Source organism: Sander vitreus, chromosome 16 (genome assembly GCF_031162955.1).
Source record: "Sander vitreus isolate 19-12246 chromosome 16, sanVit1, whole genome shotgun sequence".
Lineage (NCBI taxonomy): Eukaryota > Metazoa > Chordata > Actinopteri > Perciformes > Percidae > Sander > Sander vitreus.
In genome coordinates this window covers 8,108,968-8,126,775 of record NC_135870.1, presented here as the reverse complement: position 1 = coordinate 8,126,775, position 17,808 = coordinate 8,108,968, and the positions used below count along the sequence as shown (strand labels likewise).

The 17,808-nt window shown below is 40.9% G+C and overlaps 1 protein-coding gene across 8 annotated transcripts in view; it reads left to right on the top strand.

The window, feature by feature from the left end:
• dab2ipb (DAB2 interacting protein b) overlaps positions 1-17,808 on the top strand; it is a 133,544-nt gene that overhangs the window by 104,254 nt on the left and 11,482 nt on the right. For 7 of the 8 annotated variants that reach the window (XM_078272187.1, XM_078272189.1, XM_078272186.1 and 4 more), the window contains 7 exons: positions 7,127-7,271; positions 8,743-8,887; positions 10,792-11,028; positions 11,186-11,387; positions 12,180-12,367; positions 14,540-15,434; positions 17,599-17,736. In XM_078272187.1, coding sequence (XP_078128313.1) covers positions 7,127-7,271; positions 8,743-8,887; positions 10,792-11,028; positions 11,186-11,387; positions 12,180-12,367; positions 14,540-15,434; positions 17,599-17,736 — 1,950 coding nt within the window. The remainder of the gene's footprint in view (positions 1-7,126; positions 7,272-8,742; positions 8,888-10,791; positions 11,029-11,185; positions 11,388-12,179; positions 12,368-14,539; positions 15,435-17,598; positions 17,737-17,808) is intronic. The other variant, XM_078272183.1, reaches the window with a different exon arrangement.

The following is a 17,808-nucleotide window of genomic DNA, read 5'->3' as shown; positions in this document are numbered from 1 at the left end:
TTCTCACTATCAGTCTCTTGAGATTGATTTGCCTTCATATAGTTTTAAATGCCTAAGATACATGTGCACAGCGAGCAAAGAATACAAATAAAGTGCTGAAAGAGAAAAAAAATCTATGAAATATGATTCATAGAATAATAAATCAATACACTCTTCATGAGTAAAATACAATCTGTGAATAAGAGCTAGTGATCATTACTTACTCAATACAAAACAACGAGTTCCCTCATTGTTTCATATCCTTGGCAACAGGCTGAGCCTCACCCCAAGTTAAGTTCATCTTGGCTATCTTTTCCATCGCAGTTTTGTACCTCGTCACGTTTGATTGTCCACGTTTCCTGTTGCCTGGAGGAGTCCATCTCAGCAAAACCTTTGCGATGAAATCTGCCTCTAATCGTGCCACATGCCATGTGCCACACTTTGGTTTATGACCAACTACCTGATAAACTAATGACATCCTCATCAGCCTCACCTGAACTCTGTGCTGATTAGCTTTTTAGCATGTGCTAAAAACATCTGCTGAAGAGCTACACATAGACGGTGAACCTGGTGAATATTACACCTGCTAAACATGAGCATGGTCATCGTGAACATGTTAGCGTACTGATGTTACCATTTAGCTCAAAGCATCGCCGTGTCTAAAGTACATCATCACAGGAATCTTGTAATCTTTGAAACATAAATATCAATTTAGGTGAATTCATTTCACTTTTATCTTCCTGTATTCTGCCTTGTTTCATAATGTTAGAAAACCCTAAAAAATTTAACTGCAATAAAAACAAAAAAGGAAATTCAAATTAGATTTTAAAACGCAATATGAGACTAAGTGAGTGTGCATTACACTGCTTCACTGCACTTAACTCTTTTAAATATAGGTAGACAGACGTCATACAGAAATACACACAGACACACGCGTTGGCAATATGCACAGTACGTCATCAAACATGATGTTTGTAAGCTGATGACACTTATTGTAAGACCCCCTCCAGTCAAAACTGATAATCATCATAATGATCATGTGCACTAGCAGCTAAATCAGGACAGCTGCAGCCTTTCCTGTTTTCGTGTTGAATGACAAGCCTCTGTGCCTACATGAGGACCCGCTTTCCATTTCCATTTCCGTTCGGCCTCCAGTCCTCTCAGTCAACCCAATGTGACCCTCACAGGAAGAGCTGCAGGCTATAACTCTGTAATACTAGCCACCAGTCTCCAGGGAGGGAGACCAGGGTAGGCAGAAAGAGATGGAAAGATGAGGAGAGCCAAGGATGGAGAGGCTGGAGTGGTTCTTGTTTTCTCCCCCTGAGTCTTACCTCAGCCCTTGCCCCAGGCTGAAAAAAACAAGGCTTATCGATCAGTCAAATTGTTAATGTTACTGGTTTTCTATTTTCCCCCTTACATTCAATTCTTGTTTCCTACCTATATGTTACAATACTCCAATTGTTAAGCCCAAACTTTGTCATTTTAAATTATCTAAAAATGTGTATTTGCTGCCTTGTGGTATATGTACACACCTTAATAACAACACTCAAACAAAGCATCAACAGGTAATTTCCATGTCGTTTGTTTTCTAATGAATCCCATTTGTTCGCAATCCATGACTTCTCCAATAATGAGTTTTTTTGTTTTTTTTATCCATTCACAACATAAAAACAATCTATGAACAAAGTATAAGCATTATGCCAAAAAGAAAATCTTTATTCATGCTCTGTTGGACATTGCTGGAATATAATATACAAAAAAAAAGCATTTTCTTTCATTAGGATACTAGTTCAACAGCAGGACACCCTGAAAGTAAAGTAAGCGCTGGTATAAATACTTTTTAAATATGTATTTTTTTTACAGCACGTAAGCTCATCATCATTTAGCCGTTTATATTCAGGGTAACATAAAGTGCACTGATTCCCATGCACATTATACATGGTAGAACACAACTGTTTGAATTCAATTCAGTCGTATTATCATTGAAGCAATGTGTAGGCACATATGTAATGAAATGTAGGTCATTGCTTTCCAACAAAGAGTGCACATGCACAGTAGATAATAAAAAAACACTATGTGATTTAGTGGTGATATTGGAACTCACTTGAGACATTCGCATACTCAGGAACAGAGTTTTAAGGAGGCTAATTTAAGAAAAAAATGCTCTTTGCTTTTTCCTGCTCCAGTATTATCCTTTTAAGGGATTTTATGTGCATTATATTACCATAGAAACACACAAAAAACATCTGAGTGTGTACAAAGCATAAACCTGACCTTTCATCTACTTTTACTCTCTTTTCTTTCCCTAAACCCAATGCAGTGCAGTAATTGCAAATGATGCCATTTAAAACATCACTTGTCTCCTGCTCTGTGTTCAGGTTTGTCTGACAGAGTGTGAGTCCTGACCATGAACTTGAAGATTGTGTTGTCTCTTTAGTAGAAGTCTGTATATTTCAGCTTCAAAACTTTCAGCTGCAGTGGAATATTGCCAAATAGAGATGTAAGCAGTACACACACACAGGGCTGTGCCTGGTGGTGATTAGATTGTTGTGTGTACTGCAGGGCAATGGACAATGCTTTATGAGTTTGTAATAGCAAGTAACCCCATCTACAGGGAGCTTCTCAATTTTTCCAACAGGACTCTGTTCCCTACTATTTATTAGATCTGATCAGCCGTGCTGCACCATCTACCCTCCACTCTGACCCTGTCTTCATATCATCCTCCTTCTCTGAGCACTGTGTTGGGTTTTGTTTGAGGCATGGTTTGGCTTATGAGATGTGGCAGCGATACAGAGAGCGTTCCACTTCTCCTTATTAGCACTCCTTATTAGGGGGGGAGGAGGGGGCTGCAGGATTGAGGGCGTCAGAGAAAAGGCTGAGGGATGACAGGATAGAAAAGAAAGGAGCTCCAGTCTCTTTTTTGGACATAATTGCTCAGACTTTTATAATACCGGTGGTTCTCTATGATTTAACCTATACTTAGCATTACTGCCGACCATTTTCCCAAGCATACTAAAGAGTTTAACATTGATTTCCAACCTACCAGGTAGTCATTGGTTTTCAAAGAGTTCACTATGTTACCACTTGAAGAGACTTTAAAGTAATTTGAAAGAGGAATCCTTTATAGTAAACAAAGTTTTGGCTTTAGTTTTGACAGTTGTGGCATGCTAGCATTCTAACACTCTCATGCTCACACACTAGCATTGTCATTGTGAGCATGTTAACATGCTAATACGTTAGCATTTAACTCAAAGCAACGCTATGGCAAGTGTGGCTGTAGACTCTTAGTCTTGTTAACACAGGAAACAAAATCACATCTTCCTGGTTTGAATTCCCAACAAGAAAAGCGTGTCAGTGCAGCCGACTCTCAAACTAGGCATGTTGACGTGTCTGTGAGCACAAGAGTTGTCACAATGGTCCCGCTAGCAAGTGTATTACCATGCTGTAATATCATAACTTTGGGAGAAAAAAATCAAGTAAATAGTCAGGTTGCCTCAGGTCTATTTTAGTAACATACTGAAATGAGAAGCAGTAAACTATTTGCCACCTGGAAGCTAGGAAATCAATCTTAAGAACATATGGAATGCACTGAAAAATGGTCAATATAATGTATGCAGTTTGTACTTCAGGCAGAGATGAGATATGAGATGTGCAAATCCACCATTATGGTCCCTCTAATTTCCATGTACATCCCTGTATTTGTGTTGTAATTAAGTTCCAAGCTTACATAAAAGATACTAAAACTGAAATTCGCTGAACTGTATCCTCCACCTATAAGTTGGTAGGCTCAACAAATCGTGTTAGCATGTCACTGTAAGAGATTGTCAGCGGTGGTTGGATCTAATTTTTTGTTTAAGGCTGCTAGCAAGAATTATTCCGTCTATCTTTTGATGTCTCTCAGTTTCTGTCTCTCTCCTCCTCTATTTAAACTGACCGTCCTCTCTAATCAGGCCTGGATTTGCCTCGCCTCAGTGGCCACATGAGTGCAGAGCAGAGAGGAGGGAGGAGAACAGGGAGAAGGAGAGCCACAGAGGGGTAGAGGTTAGAGGAAAGATCATAATTGGGATGACATTTTCTTCCGATAAAATGTTACCTAAATTGTAATGCTGTCGGCATAAATTACTGGACTAGAAATTATCATTAGGTACAGGAGTGTAGGGATGATTTACAGTGCATTCAAGTTCTTGTTTTTTCTGTGACACTGATTAACAGAAAAATACCCTTTAATGTAAATGTGAAACGGCTCTCTTAAAAGGAATTAGAAATAACATACTTCATTTTACCCACTTCAAGTCAGTATTGAGTAGATGCACCATTGAGAAGCAATTGCATCCTTGAGCCACTTCAGGAAAAACATTGTTTTTAAGCCAGTGTAGCTTTAGCTTTATGCTTGGGGTCATTGTCTTTTTGGGAAATAAATCTCCTCCCAACTCGCAGGTTTCTTGCAGACTACATTAGTTTTTTCACCCAGGATTTCCCTCTATACTCCTGAATTAATTTCACCCTCTACCCTCAGAGGTCTTCTGGGGTTTGCTGCAGAGAAGCAGCCCCACGGCATGATGCTGCCACCACCACTGGGCATCACGGTGGGGACGCTGCGTTTCTGATGACATGCAGTGTAACATAGTGTTTAGTCTAATGGCCAAAATGCTCATTTTTGGTCTCATCAGACCATAGAAACTTCTTCCAGCTGATTTCAGAGCTTGCCACGTCGCTTTTGGCAAACTGTAGCTGAGCTGTCACGTGAGTTTTTTTCCGTAGAGTGGCTTTCTCTCTTTCTCTTTTCTTCTCCCCCATAAAGCCGTGACTGGTGAAGCATCCGGCCAACTGTTGTTGTATGTGCAGTCCCTCCAATCTCAGACTCTCAGAAGCTTGGAACTTCTTCAGAGTTGTCATAGATCTCTGGGTAGCCTCCCTTACTAGTCTCCTTCTTGCACAGTAACACTGATACGCCTTCCATTTCTTAATGATTGATTTAACTGTACTCCAAGGGATGTTTAGTGACTTCTTGGACATGTTCTTGTATCCATCCCCTGACTTTCATTTACCTTTTTCACTGAGTTGTTCAGAGTGCCCCTCAATCGTTATGTGTTATGGGTTTTGTCCCGATACTGACTCACCAAAACTTGGACCTGAATTTATACTATGAATACTTAATGCAGACATGTTTGTAATCACTTAGATTGCTTTGTAGACATTAAAGGTTTTGTTTTCCTGTTGATCCATGTAAAAAAAATCCCCTTTAAATGCCTTGATTGTTTTGTTACAATAAAACATAACGTACTTCATTTTTATAGGCACTATATTATAGCAGACTCGGTACAAACTCACACACAAATAGCCATACACACCTCTTATGCTACAATCTGGGTTTAATTCAGATGTTTATTGATAGTGAGTTTAGATTTTCTTCCACATAGGTTTGTGTATATTTGTGTCAGGGGGTGGTGCATGTGTGGAATGTGCAAATGCATTAACTAAAAAGGCCCCTTTCGCTGCACATCAGTGGATGATTGGCTCCCTGTGGTGTATCTTTGATTAGCGGGATAACAGGCTTCTGCTGCAGTTATAGATACCGCCTGAGAGGCTCTATCGCTTTCTTTCCGCCTCCTTCCCTGTTCTTTAAAGACCCCCTCTCTGTATCTTCTTCCTCCCCTTCTCTATCCCTCTCTGTACATCTGTCACTTGTCTCTTTTCTCCATCGCTTCCATGCTGGTTCCCCTAGTTTAACAAGCTGCCAGGGGACTTACATGAGAGTACACCCAGAAATCTGTTGAAGGGATCCAAACAAGGGATGATTCATCTCCAGATGGCTCCATTTCCATGTCTCCCTTTCAGACTTCCATGTCTCCCTTTCAGACCCTTATGTCTGTCTCCACCTGTTATTTTTCTTCACCTGATGAATGCCATATATGGAGATCACTCTCAAACAAGACGTTATACAAATAAATAAGAGCATTCAATCAAAATAATTCATACTGACAATTAAAAAGAAAGATAAAACACATTTTACATTTTACATCTGTTTTACAGTGATCATACCTTTGATAGAAACTTGGCTATAATGTGCATCCACATCTTGTCAGTTGCCTTTATGATTTGCGCCCCTCCATTTGTATGGGTGGGAAACAGAGACAATGCGGGTGTCAAAATCACCCTTTGAGCATTTGAATTAACCGTGAAGAAAACGCTTGCTGCTATTATATGAAAATTTGAGTGGTAAACATGTTTTTGTTTTTTTTCTGCATACTGAGTTTCAGCTCTGGGATATGTCAAATTCAAAAGATAATATGAATAGAGCCATTTTGATTCCCTCTGTTTATTATAATTTTAGAAGTACACTTTGTTCACATTCACTGGTCATAAAAACATGATTTGAAAACCTGTCACAACATGGCTTTGTAGTTAATTGAGAGACAATGTATTCCATTTTGCACACTGTGTCATAGTATAAAAGGTGAGTTTGTGAGCAACACTGCTAACAAGGATACAAGGATAGTCACGGAAATAGCGGCAAGAATTTTGTAGTTAATGTTGCTATTAAATCTGCTATAACCAGTATTTTTATATTAATGGATATAATGACTACATGTATGTGAAAGGAGTCTCTTCTAGTAACAGACCCACAGATAATTATCACAAGACTCTGCAGTTCCCCCAGATGGCCCCAAAAAAATAACCAAAAAATGATTTGTAAGGAATCTCCTGTATGTTTTTTGTTGGGTGGGGCTAAGTTGTGCTCATGAGCATTATTTAGATCCACACTGTTATTTGGCTATGGCAGTTGTATAATGATGTACAATTGCAAGCCCACGTTGAGACTTGTATGACCTAGGGAACCAGTCTCAGGCAAGTTGACTGTCTTTACAAACTGGCACATCATAACCAGCAAACCAAAGTAAAGGGCTCATTAAAACTAATGCCGGCAGTGTCTGAAATGGGAAAACGTGTTAGTAATGTAGGATATCACAAGATAAACAGTTGAAGTGGATGAAGTTGAGTCAGATGAAACCTTGAATCTGTTTTTTTTACATTATAACCCACTCATTTATTTTTTTACTTGTTTTATCTGCCAGCACATAATTACATATGTATGACTTGCAGTTATTAACCCTGTGCTTGTCATGTTTTTTTTTCTTTCCTGCAGGACTTCCTCACAGACTTGATGATGTCTGAGGTGGATCGCTGCGGGGAGAACGAGCACCTCATCTTTAGAGAGAACACGCTAGCGACAAAGGCCATAGAGGAGTACCTCAAACTGGTGGGACAGAAGTACCTGCAGGACGCCCTCGGTGAGTGAAGCAGTGATGTGGGAGGGAGCGAAGGCAGAGGCTGTTTATCTGAGGAAAAAGCTGAAATAGTTAGAAAAGCCTTGTGTCCGTACTTGAAGTTTCTCCCATCATGTATTTCTGTTTGTATCCATTTGTTCATTTCTTCTGCTGCATGTTCCTGTTCATCTTTCTTTGCTCTCTTTTGTCTTCACATTCACCTCTTAAATGTATTTAATTCTCTCAAAAATGTTAAGTTGTTAAATTAGTTAGTTGCACTGCAGCATCCGTAGACTAAATGTAGTGGCTACAGTACAATTTGGCAAAACACCAGTGACATCAGAGAGATTAAATGCATTAGTCCTCGCCTCCCAAGAATCATTTTGACAGCAGGACAACTGAATCAACTCTTCCGTCATCTCAATTTTTGTTTCGGACGCTCATCGTGGACAACAGAATTCTGAACCACTTACAGGAACAGCTTTATAGAAAATGATTATGCTGTGACTGTTTGACACCCCCCACCCCCACTTCTACAATGTTAGTCCAAGGTTAGATCAAGTGTGTTTGTCCGTCTCTGTATGCACTGTGTGCTTTTCTCCCTCTCTGATTCAGAAATGTGCACAGTAGCAGTTTAATGTACAAACGGCACACATCCTTCCTGGCACTCGCCACATCTTTCTCTGTGTGCTGATCATTTTCATGAATGCTCAATGTGTCATTTATGTCATTCTGTGTGTGTGTGTGTGTGTGTGTATGTGTGTGTGTGTGTATGTGTCTCTTTGGAACTAGAGGTACTGTCTTTTTTCTTGCGTGTCTCTCTCAGGGTTGATTCAGAGAAATATGGAGGGCTGGTAAATGATGCATCACTGTATTGGTGGATTTGTTTTTATTTTATGTGTGGCTAGACTGTTGAAAACACTGAAACTGCGACTGGGGCAACACAAGGGCAGCCGTGGGCTACATTTACGGGCTGTTGGCGCATTGAGATCGTAGCCGTTGGTCTGTCTTTCATCCCAATGTAGGGAACAAAAAAGGACATTGTTGTCTTTGCCCCTATTTTTGTGAGTGTAACCTTGTTTGGCATATGAAGCGTGTTGTCACAGGTCTAAATAGAGAGTGATCTGTTTTGAAAAGTAATTTTTTTAGTTCATGGTTCGGCCTACTAGAATCTCAAGGATGATATCAAACTCTATTCCCTGTAGCTTTGACATCATTTATTTATTTTTTTTGCTGCTTTTAAATGTCTTACCTCTGTATTGTGTCGTTGAGTGCCTAGAAAGGCGCCTTTAAATAAAATGTATTATTATTATTATTATTATTATTATATTCTTCCTCTGTGCTAGCTCAGCTCAGCAGGGCTTCAGATCACCAACGCAAACAAAACAAATACAACCTTTTCCCTGCTGTATTTGTCTTACAGATCCATTAGGAAATGGATGTACACAAATATTTTCTGCAATTTCTGACTTATTGTTCTGTTTGTCTTTTTCAGGTGAGTTTATCAAGGCTTTGTATGAGTCAGATGAGAACTGTGAGGTGGATCCATCCAAGTGTTCCTCAGGTGACCTGCAGGAACACCAGAGTAACCTGAAGATGTGCTGTGAGCTGGCCTTCTGCAAAATCATCAACTCATACTGGTAAATACTGGAACACGGCTTTCATCTGTACTATTCCAGACTAGGAGTGTGTACTGGCACAAAATGTACTACTTAGTTCCAGACTTCACCTTAATTAATATTTATTCTGCTTTATTACATGTAATACAATACAAATGAGAAGAAATTATTCATAGCATCAAAATCTCTTGTTTCATGTATTGTCTCCTGGAAACAGACCTTAATCACAGTTAAATCAATGCCGTTGAATAAAAACCATCATATCATACGAGATGATACATATTAAAAACACAATTCACAATTAAAATGTCAAAGTATTACATAAAAAATAAAGTGCAGACCTCTTCAGTACTATCCTACAGCAATTAAACCACCTTCGAATAACGTCACCATGACACTAGGGCATTATTGTGTGGAATAAAGTGATTTAACACAAGGCTCAGCACCTAGAGAGTTTCAATACACTATAGCAGAGACATAAATTCACGGAGACTGAAACCTTCACTTTTACACAGTATGACAGGATGCTGCATCACATAAAGCTAGTCCAAATTCATGTAATTACCAAAGAAAGAAAGCAAACTCACAACAATCAGCCACGTTGTCTCATATGACAACCCCAAATCAATCAAAAATGCTGTTAAACAAAAATAACACAATCAGGAATTGACAGACTTCCCCACAAATTCCAGCCGAGCTGCTGGGCTAAATGCACACATGCCACCACCCACACACAAAGGCACAGCGGCCACTGAATCTGGTTATCGTTTACACCAACATCTAAAGCAGGGGTCTTCAACGTTTTTTAGGGCAAGGACCCCCAACTTGAAAGAGCGACGAGCAGGGACTCCCTCTTACATATATTGTGTAAAATTGAGATGCATAATAAACTGGGCCTACAATAAAGCCTAAACACATACCTTTTTTTATGGTGCCCTACAACATTTCAAACACTTTCAAAAACGTATTAAACAATAATTTGGCGCCCCCCCTGCAGTGACTCTGAGGACACCCTAGGGGTTGCAGACACCCTGTTGTCTTAAGAGCCAACTTCAGAGTAAAACTTTACTAAAAAACAAGAATAATTTATCAAGCATCTTACTCCTACTTAGAGCGAAGTGTAGGAATAACCTTTCAGAGCAGCTCTCCAGGGATCAAATGATTAATCACACGTACACTCCAATCAGAGACAAGGATTAATACGTTTGTGTAAACGCTTAAATGACTGCAGTATGTATAGTTTATTTATAAGAAGGGATACAATTATGCTGAAATGGAAACAAAATAAACCAAACCGGAGTTGCAAAGACATTCTGAGTAATGAGACTTAAGAACCACAAGATGGAAAGTGATTGCAATCAAATCAGTAGCAGCTTCCTTCTTGCTGTTTGCACCCCTGACAAATGCAACAAAAGAAGAAGGGAAAAGCAGTGTAACATCCTATCAAAGGTTCAAATCAGATGCAAATAATATGCTCAAACTACGCTGATCGCTTCAGCAAATGTGTTGTTATTCATCATGACCAGTTAGTTTTTTACAATCACTCCCAAAACGTGTCTCAGAAGGTATGTGCTCACCTCTGTTTCTGTACTGCAGTCCTCTAGAATATATTCCTAACCAACATAAGAGACTTCTGGAGCAGCATTTTTTTAGTCATACAAAATTAAATAAATTATTTGTACTCTTACGTTTGGGAGTAGGAATGAAAGTTAAGAATCTGGGAAATGGGAATATATACAAGGAGAACAGAGAATATGCCAAAAACAGACTTCTATGAGCCACCTTTGTATACTTCAAGCTAAAGAATCCTTTAAACATTTTTGTGTCTACTCCCTCTATTTCACACACTGAGGGTTTATGACGTAAAGAGGCATTTTGGTCTTCTCTTAAAAAAAAACTCCTGTCCTGTCTCTTTTTCTCCACAGTGTCTTTCCACGAGAACTGAAAGAGGTATTTGCGTCATGGCGACAGGAATGCAGCAACCGGGGTCGACCGGACATCAGTGAGCGTTTGATCAGTGCGTCCTTGTTCCTGCGGTTTCTCTGCCCAGCCATCATGTCCCCCTCACTTTTCAATTTGATGCAGGAGTATCCAGATGACCGCACAGCACGTACACTCACGCTCATCGCTAAAGTCACCCAAAACCTGGCAAACTTCACCAAGTGAGTGGGTTGTTGTTTTTTTGGTGTGTTTAGATAATGGGACCACATAACCCTTTCCTAGCTTTTCAGTGGAGAATTGTGGAATTTTCAAACAAAAATAACATTTCTGCATTACTCTTTGTCCCCGTTTCCCTTTCCTGTCCCTGTTTGCCATCAGATTTGGTAACAAGGAAGAGTACATGTCATTCATGAACCAGTTCCTGGAGCACGAGTGGACCAATATGCAGCGCTTCCTGCTCGAAATCTCAAACCCAGAGACAATCTCCAACACGGCAGGCTTTGAGGGGTACATCGACCTCGGCAGGGAACTCTCCACCCTGCACTCCCTCCTCTCTGAGGTTGTGTCCCAGATGGACCAGGTACTGGCATACTATTATTTAATATAATAATATAATTTCAGTGCACAGCAAAGCCACCACCGTGCTTTACAGGATACAATAATCCACATTCTGTAGAAAACAATTCAAAATATTCTGAAAATTATAATGCATGTGTTTCTATCAACAACAACAATATATATATATATATATATATATATATATATATATATATATATATATATATATATATATATATAAATATTCTGTAGATTTCATAAAGGATAGGATTCAACTTTTACACAAGGTCCAAAGGTCTTTAATAAATTATCACAAGCTTGAGGATTTGATTCATGCTAAGACTACATTAGGATGTTTATCGTACATCAATCAATAATTCATTATTGCATTACATAAATGGTGCCCAAGCGGAGAACACTGTAAAGCCTCCGAGTTTGGGCGAGGCATATTAATGGATTTACAAGGACGTTTACATTAGCTCTGGTAGCAGATGGGAAGCTGGTAATAATTAGATAAAGGGCAGAGTCCTTTTTTTTTATTTATTTTTTTGCTCTCTGAAACAGTGTCTTTCAATAATTCAGGGAATCACAGTGAGTCTGGTTGAGTCCATCAGACTAATTCATTTTTCAGTATGTTGTCTGAATAAGAAAGTTGATTGCATGGAATAGGGAAAATAACTAGGTCCAAGAAAATATGTAAATATCAAATTCAGCATAACAGCACGGAAATTAAATCCAAGTAATGCCCTAACTGAAGTGGTCCAGAGTAAGATTTAATTTGGCTTCGAACTTAATGGTGTCTCTTTCTTCCCAGAGTGCAGCCTCCAAGCTTGGTCCTCTGCCCAGGATCCTGCGGGAGGTGAACACCGCTCTGTCTAACCCGTCCTGTGTCCAGATGACACCCGGACAGTCCTCAGAGCATATGGGCTCGCCTCCCGCTGAGGCAGGATGCAGCATCTCCACTGGCCTGCAGAAGATGGTCATAGACAATGACCTTTCAGGGTAAGAAATATTTAAGATCTCATCTAGAACACACACACACACACATGTATTAATGTATGCAGATGACTGCATTGTATGTTATTTTTGAATCATGAATAAAAGATTGCAACATAATTAGATGCCGTGTGGGAAATATGGCGGGACCTCCTAATTAACATCTAGGATCACAAATATACTTCAGATTTAAATGTTCTGGGGGTCTCAAAGATTGAGCCTATTATTTTCTATTTATCTATATTGGAAAGTGTAATTGCATGTGGAAGTGTTCGTGTGAGCAGCACAGAAAAGGCAACTGACAGTGAACAGGCAGCTATTGTATATTGGTGCTGCAGCTGCTGGCGTGTTGTGCAAACCCTAAATATAGGATAATTAATACATGAGGTTCTGCTCCTCTTCTGCGTATTTAAAAAGCTTTATTTAAGTTTTTGAAATGCAATATATATATAAATGACTCCATGTAAAAAATATCAGTACTTATTAAACCAATGTTTGAAAAAATAAGTCCTTAAACAGTCCTTATATTACTAAACCAACAAAAAAATGGGAGGCTTCTTGCAACCTTTGGAACAGCTTACCAGTTTGTAGAAGGTCAGTTACCAATAAATCCCAGTGCCTATTGAAAACATGGAGGGCGCTTTGCCTCCGCCGTAGATTGTGTTCTCAAACTACCGGTTCTGCTGAGTGTTAATGTTTGTCAGCCGAGGCCATGACACAGTGAGAGTGTCACCCCTGCTTGTTTACATCAGCCAGATGAAACCTCATTTACTCTCCTGCAGATGAATACACACTCTGACAGCCCCTTATCTCGCTTATCTCCTCTCCTCTTACTCCCTGGCAGAACAATGGCAAGGTGACACTTAGGAAGATTAACATGAAGGCACAGGGACCCACAGGAGGAGAGATGTAAGAGTAAAAGCCAGACATAAACAGCAGTAAACACCAGAACACAGGCAGGCAGATGAGATCATACTGTACATAACAGGAAGTGAGTCTGACAGCTGGTATGGTTATGGTAATCAGGTGCCCAGGATCAATAAAACTAATTAAATGTTGCCCCTATATGACCTGCTGTCAGAGCCTATATCACAGCATATGTTTGCTCATATATTGATGTACGTGTGTTTCTGTGAGTGGTGTGTCCTCATCAGCAAGCTGTGAGACTGAAACAGCATTCGAATAAGCTCACGATTCTCGCCTAATTGCTTCTCATCCCCCAACTAGTGACATACACAAAAAAGTAGGAGAAAGAAAAGGCGACAGTGCCAAGATTGAGAGAGCGAGGACATTTAGCAGAATGAAGAGGAGAAAGAAGTTGGGAGCGGAGGGTAATGGAACAGAGGGAGAAGGACACAGAAAGAGGGAGGAGATGAGCGTGATGTGAATAATAGAGATTATTGGAAGATAAATCACGTCTGTCAAGGTAATCGTCTTCTGGCAATAAAGCCTCCATCTGCCGGCTGAAGGAAAGGAAGAAAGGGAAGGTGGGGGGACGAGGGACAAAGCAAATGAGTGCAGAAGCCACACATTTTCAAAAACTGGCCTTATGACTTAATTCTACTTCTACTGTTACAATAGCTAAGCATGTTTAGCTTAATGCTAATCTACTATTTAGGTTTGCTGTTTGTCTGTAATGACCAGTATGTTATGTTGGCTGCTGTTAGCAAATTTTGCTTTTTGGGGCACATTACTGATTCAGTTTGCTGACTTTATGACTCTTTTCCTGTTACAATACCTTAGTACTTTAGTTTAACAGTAGTTTAGCATTTAGCAGTGTCTACTGTTAATCAACAGTTGCTGTGCGTAGTCTTGCTTTAAGTTTTTCTTAGGTTCCATATAAGGTTGTTTCTAGCATTTGAAATCTAAGAATTATTTTATTGGTGATTTTATTAATTGTATTTTTCCGTTAAATTGTAATTACTGATCTTATTACATATTTTGTGTCATATGTTGCTACACATTGCTGCCTATTTTGACTAGGACACAGAGTTTTAATCTCAATGAAGCTTCCTTCACAGAGATTCGATTATGCAATTACATTTAAACTACAGAATTATATTTTACCTTTTTTTGTGGGTCCACAGCTCAGGGTTATCACTTGTGACTGATCTTAATTGGCCGAGGTTTTAAAATGCACACCAGATTGACTCTATTTTTTTGGTCTGTCTGTTTCAGATTAGTTGACTTCACCAGGTTACCCTCCCCTACCCCAGAAAATAAGGACCTATTCTTTGTGACAAGGAGTTCAGGGATCCAGCCTTCCCCAGCACGCAGTTCAAGCTACTCTGAGACCAATGAACCTGACCTGGGCATGGCCAATGGCAGCAAGAGTCTGTCCATGGTGGACCTCCAGGACCCCCGCAGTCTGGAAGGTGGCCCAGGTCCCAGCTCCTCAGATGCCCTGGGTGAAGTCCTAACCTCCGGCGGAGGCTGGTCAGCCAGAGTCCCACAGGGAAACATCCCTGGAGGTCCCACTCTGAGGAGGCTAGGCCAGAACCCCACCACCCTGGCCACAGAAAGCACCCCAGGCCGACCCGCCCAGCTACTAGCCCCCCTCTCCTTCCAGAACCCAGTCTACCAGATGGCGGCCTGCCTGCCTGTGTCCCCTCGCGGAATGACCGACTCAGGCTCAGAGTGCCACAGTTCTGTCAGTTCCCATAGCAACAACGAGGACGGACCAGCAGGAGGGAAGCATGCCTTCCTGAACCACGGTGGAGGTGGAGGAGGAGGAGGTGGAGGTGGTGGGAGCAGCGGGGATGAGTACACTAGGCGTTCGGGGGAGTTCAACCGCCGACAGCTGTCCCTCACAGAAACACAGCACCAGCCCACCGTCCCCAGACAGAACAGTGCAGGCCCGCAGCGGAGGATAGACCAACCTCCGCCTCAGAGCATTACTCGGGGCCGCACCCCCCCGAATCTGCTCAACAGTGGACCCTACCCACGGCCCTCCTCTGGCAACATGATGACATCTTCACCCGACTGGCCTGGCAGCGGCGCACGGCTACGACAGCAGTCCTCTTCCTCCAAAGGTGACAGTCCTGAGACCAAGCAGAGGGCTCAGCACAAACAGGTATGGGACTTGCACTGTAGCGTACACATACAGTACAATAATTGAGGATGATATTCATTAGGCTGTTATTCAAGACAGCCAACTATAGCTGTCTATGTAATCACCTGAAATTACAGTCATGGAAAAAAGTTTCCTGTAATAAAACGCCCATTTGTCTCATAGCATGTTGAAAAAGGCTGTGTGGGGGCGCAGACACTCACATTGTGCCTTTATGAACTTTAGTCATTGTGCATGTAATAACAGTAATTTGCATACAGGCAGCTCATCACTATGCCACTGTTTTACTGGTCAACTTTAATGGGCTGAGAATGAGGGTGGTGGAAGCACAATTATCATCTTATTAACTAGCGATATATGTGCTCACACATGCTCACAAGGCAACAGAAAACCGACCTCATGGATACAAACAGATATAGGCTATTGCTGGATTGGTGCATTGATAGAGTATGTGTGTCAGTGTGTGCCGTCACAGTGGGAGGTTTCCATTTCTTCAATGCCTTCGCTGGTAAGTCTATGTTCAATATTGGCAGGTCAGAACTATAGGCCGTAATTTAAAACACTGGTCAATGGTTGCCCTAGGTAACTGGCTGAAGGGTAGGGCATTTGCATATTAACCATAATGCTCTGCTCTCTTCTCTATGGAATATTCTACAGGATTGACTCATGGCACCAAATTTGCATGTTAGGGGAATTCAGCACACACGTTAAATATCAGTGGTTGAAGCAGCAACCTTAGGTCCAGAACCTTAAAGCCACTATGTGTACATTTTTTGTGTGTTTTTCATTGTAGTATCTTTTAAATGTCGGTCCCTCCGTTGCTCTGGTCCAGAATGAAATATCTCAACAACTATTGGATGTATTGCCATGAAATTATACACATGAATGGTCCCCAGAGAATGAATCCTTACAACTTTTGTGATCCAGTGACCTTTTCTTCTAGCGCCACCAGCAGGTCAAATTCTTCACTGGTCCAGTGAAATATCTCGGCATTTACTACGTGGATTGGTTAAAATTTTGCACAAACATTTATGGTTCCCAGATGATGAATCCTACTGATTTTGGTGATACCCTGACCTTTCCTCTTCTGCCACCATGAGGTTGACATTTGTTGTTTTGAGTGAAATGTCTTGACAGCTAATGGATGGATTGCCATGTAATCTGGTACAGACATTTGTGTACCCTTCAGGATGGACTTTCGGTGGTCTAGCGCCATCATCAGGACAAAATTGTGATATGTCCAATACTTGGGTTCATGACCACATACATGCAAACTAATCACATTCCCATCAGCCTCAAGTATACTTTGTGTTTACTGCTATTTAGCTAATGTTAGCATGCTACATGCTAAACGAACACAGTGAAAATGGTAAACATTGGTAAACACGCACCTGTTTTTTGATACTACTGGGGGATGCCAAGGTCTGAAATATTTAAATGCTGCATAGTGGCTTTAAGATGCTTCAAATTGTAGTTCAATTGCATGTGCAAAAAAGATAAAATTATTATTTTTTTATAACAGGTTTTCAATGAATTGACAGCAGTCACTAACGAGGGTACTAGTTAAGTTATGATACATTTTATCTGTAGGCTGACACAAAAAAAGTATTTGATTGTGTCCGTTTGTAGTTATTCAGAATCCGATATTTCAGCCTTTTCAAAAGCCCTTAATGCTAATGAAAGTGCTGGACTATAAAAAAAACATCCTACGTTTCCTCTCATGTACTGAAACAGCCCACGGCCACCTTCTCTACTCATCTGTACATCAGATGACTGGCAGATAGAAACAAACACACCTTAACTGATAGTATCTGCCTCCAGGCTCATTTCATTTCTCTCATTTAGTCTTACTGTATTTACCTTCCTTGCTGCTAGTATGACACTGTAGGTGGACACACTCACACATGTTTAAGTCAGTGCTTCGAGGTGTGTGCTCCAGTGTATGTGTGAGCTTGAAGACAGAGGTGTGTATCCATTCCACCTGCTGCTTTCAGTCCAGTTGATTTGGTGCATTTCAAGCTTATTTCTGTTGTTTCTGTGCTGTTATTGCAACCTGCCCCCCTTCCCCTCCCTGTCACTTGCACTCGGCTCATGTGTGTGTGTGTGTGTGTGTGTGTGTGTGTGTGTGTGTGTGTGTGTTTGTGTGCGTGTGTGTTGTGTTCACTAGGCCCCCTCCCCAGTGAACCCTAGTGCGCTGGACCGCACAGCAGCCTGGCTATTGAATATGAATGTGCAGTATTTAGACCATGAGGGGATGGAGCCCGAGTCACTGAGAAACAGAGAGGATCTGACTCAGGTGGAGAAGGTAACTTGCCTCCTCATCCAACCTTTGACCTTTACCAACCCCCCTCCCTTTCACAATCCACCTCAACCTTTC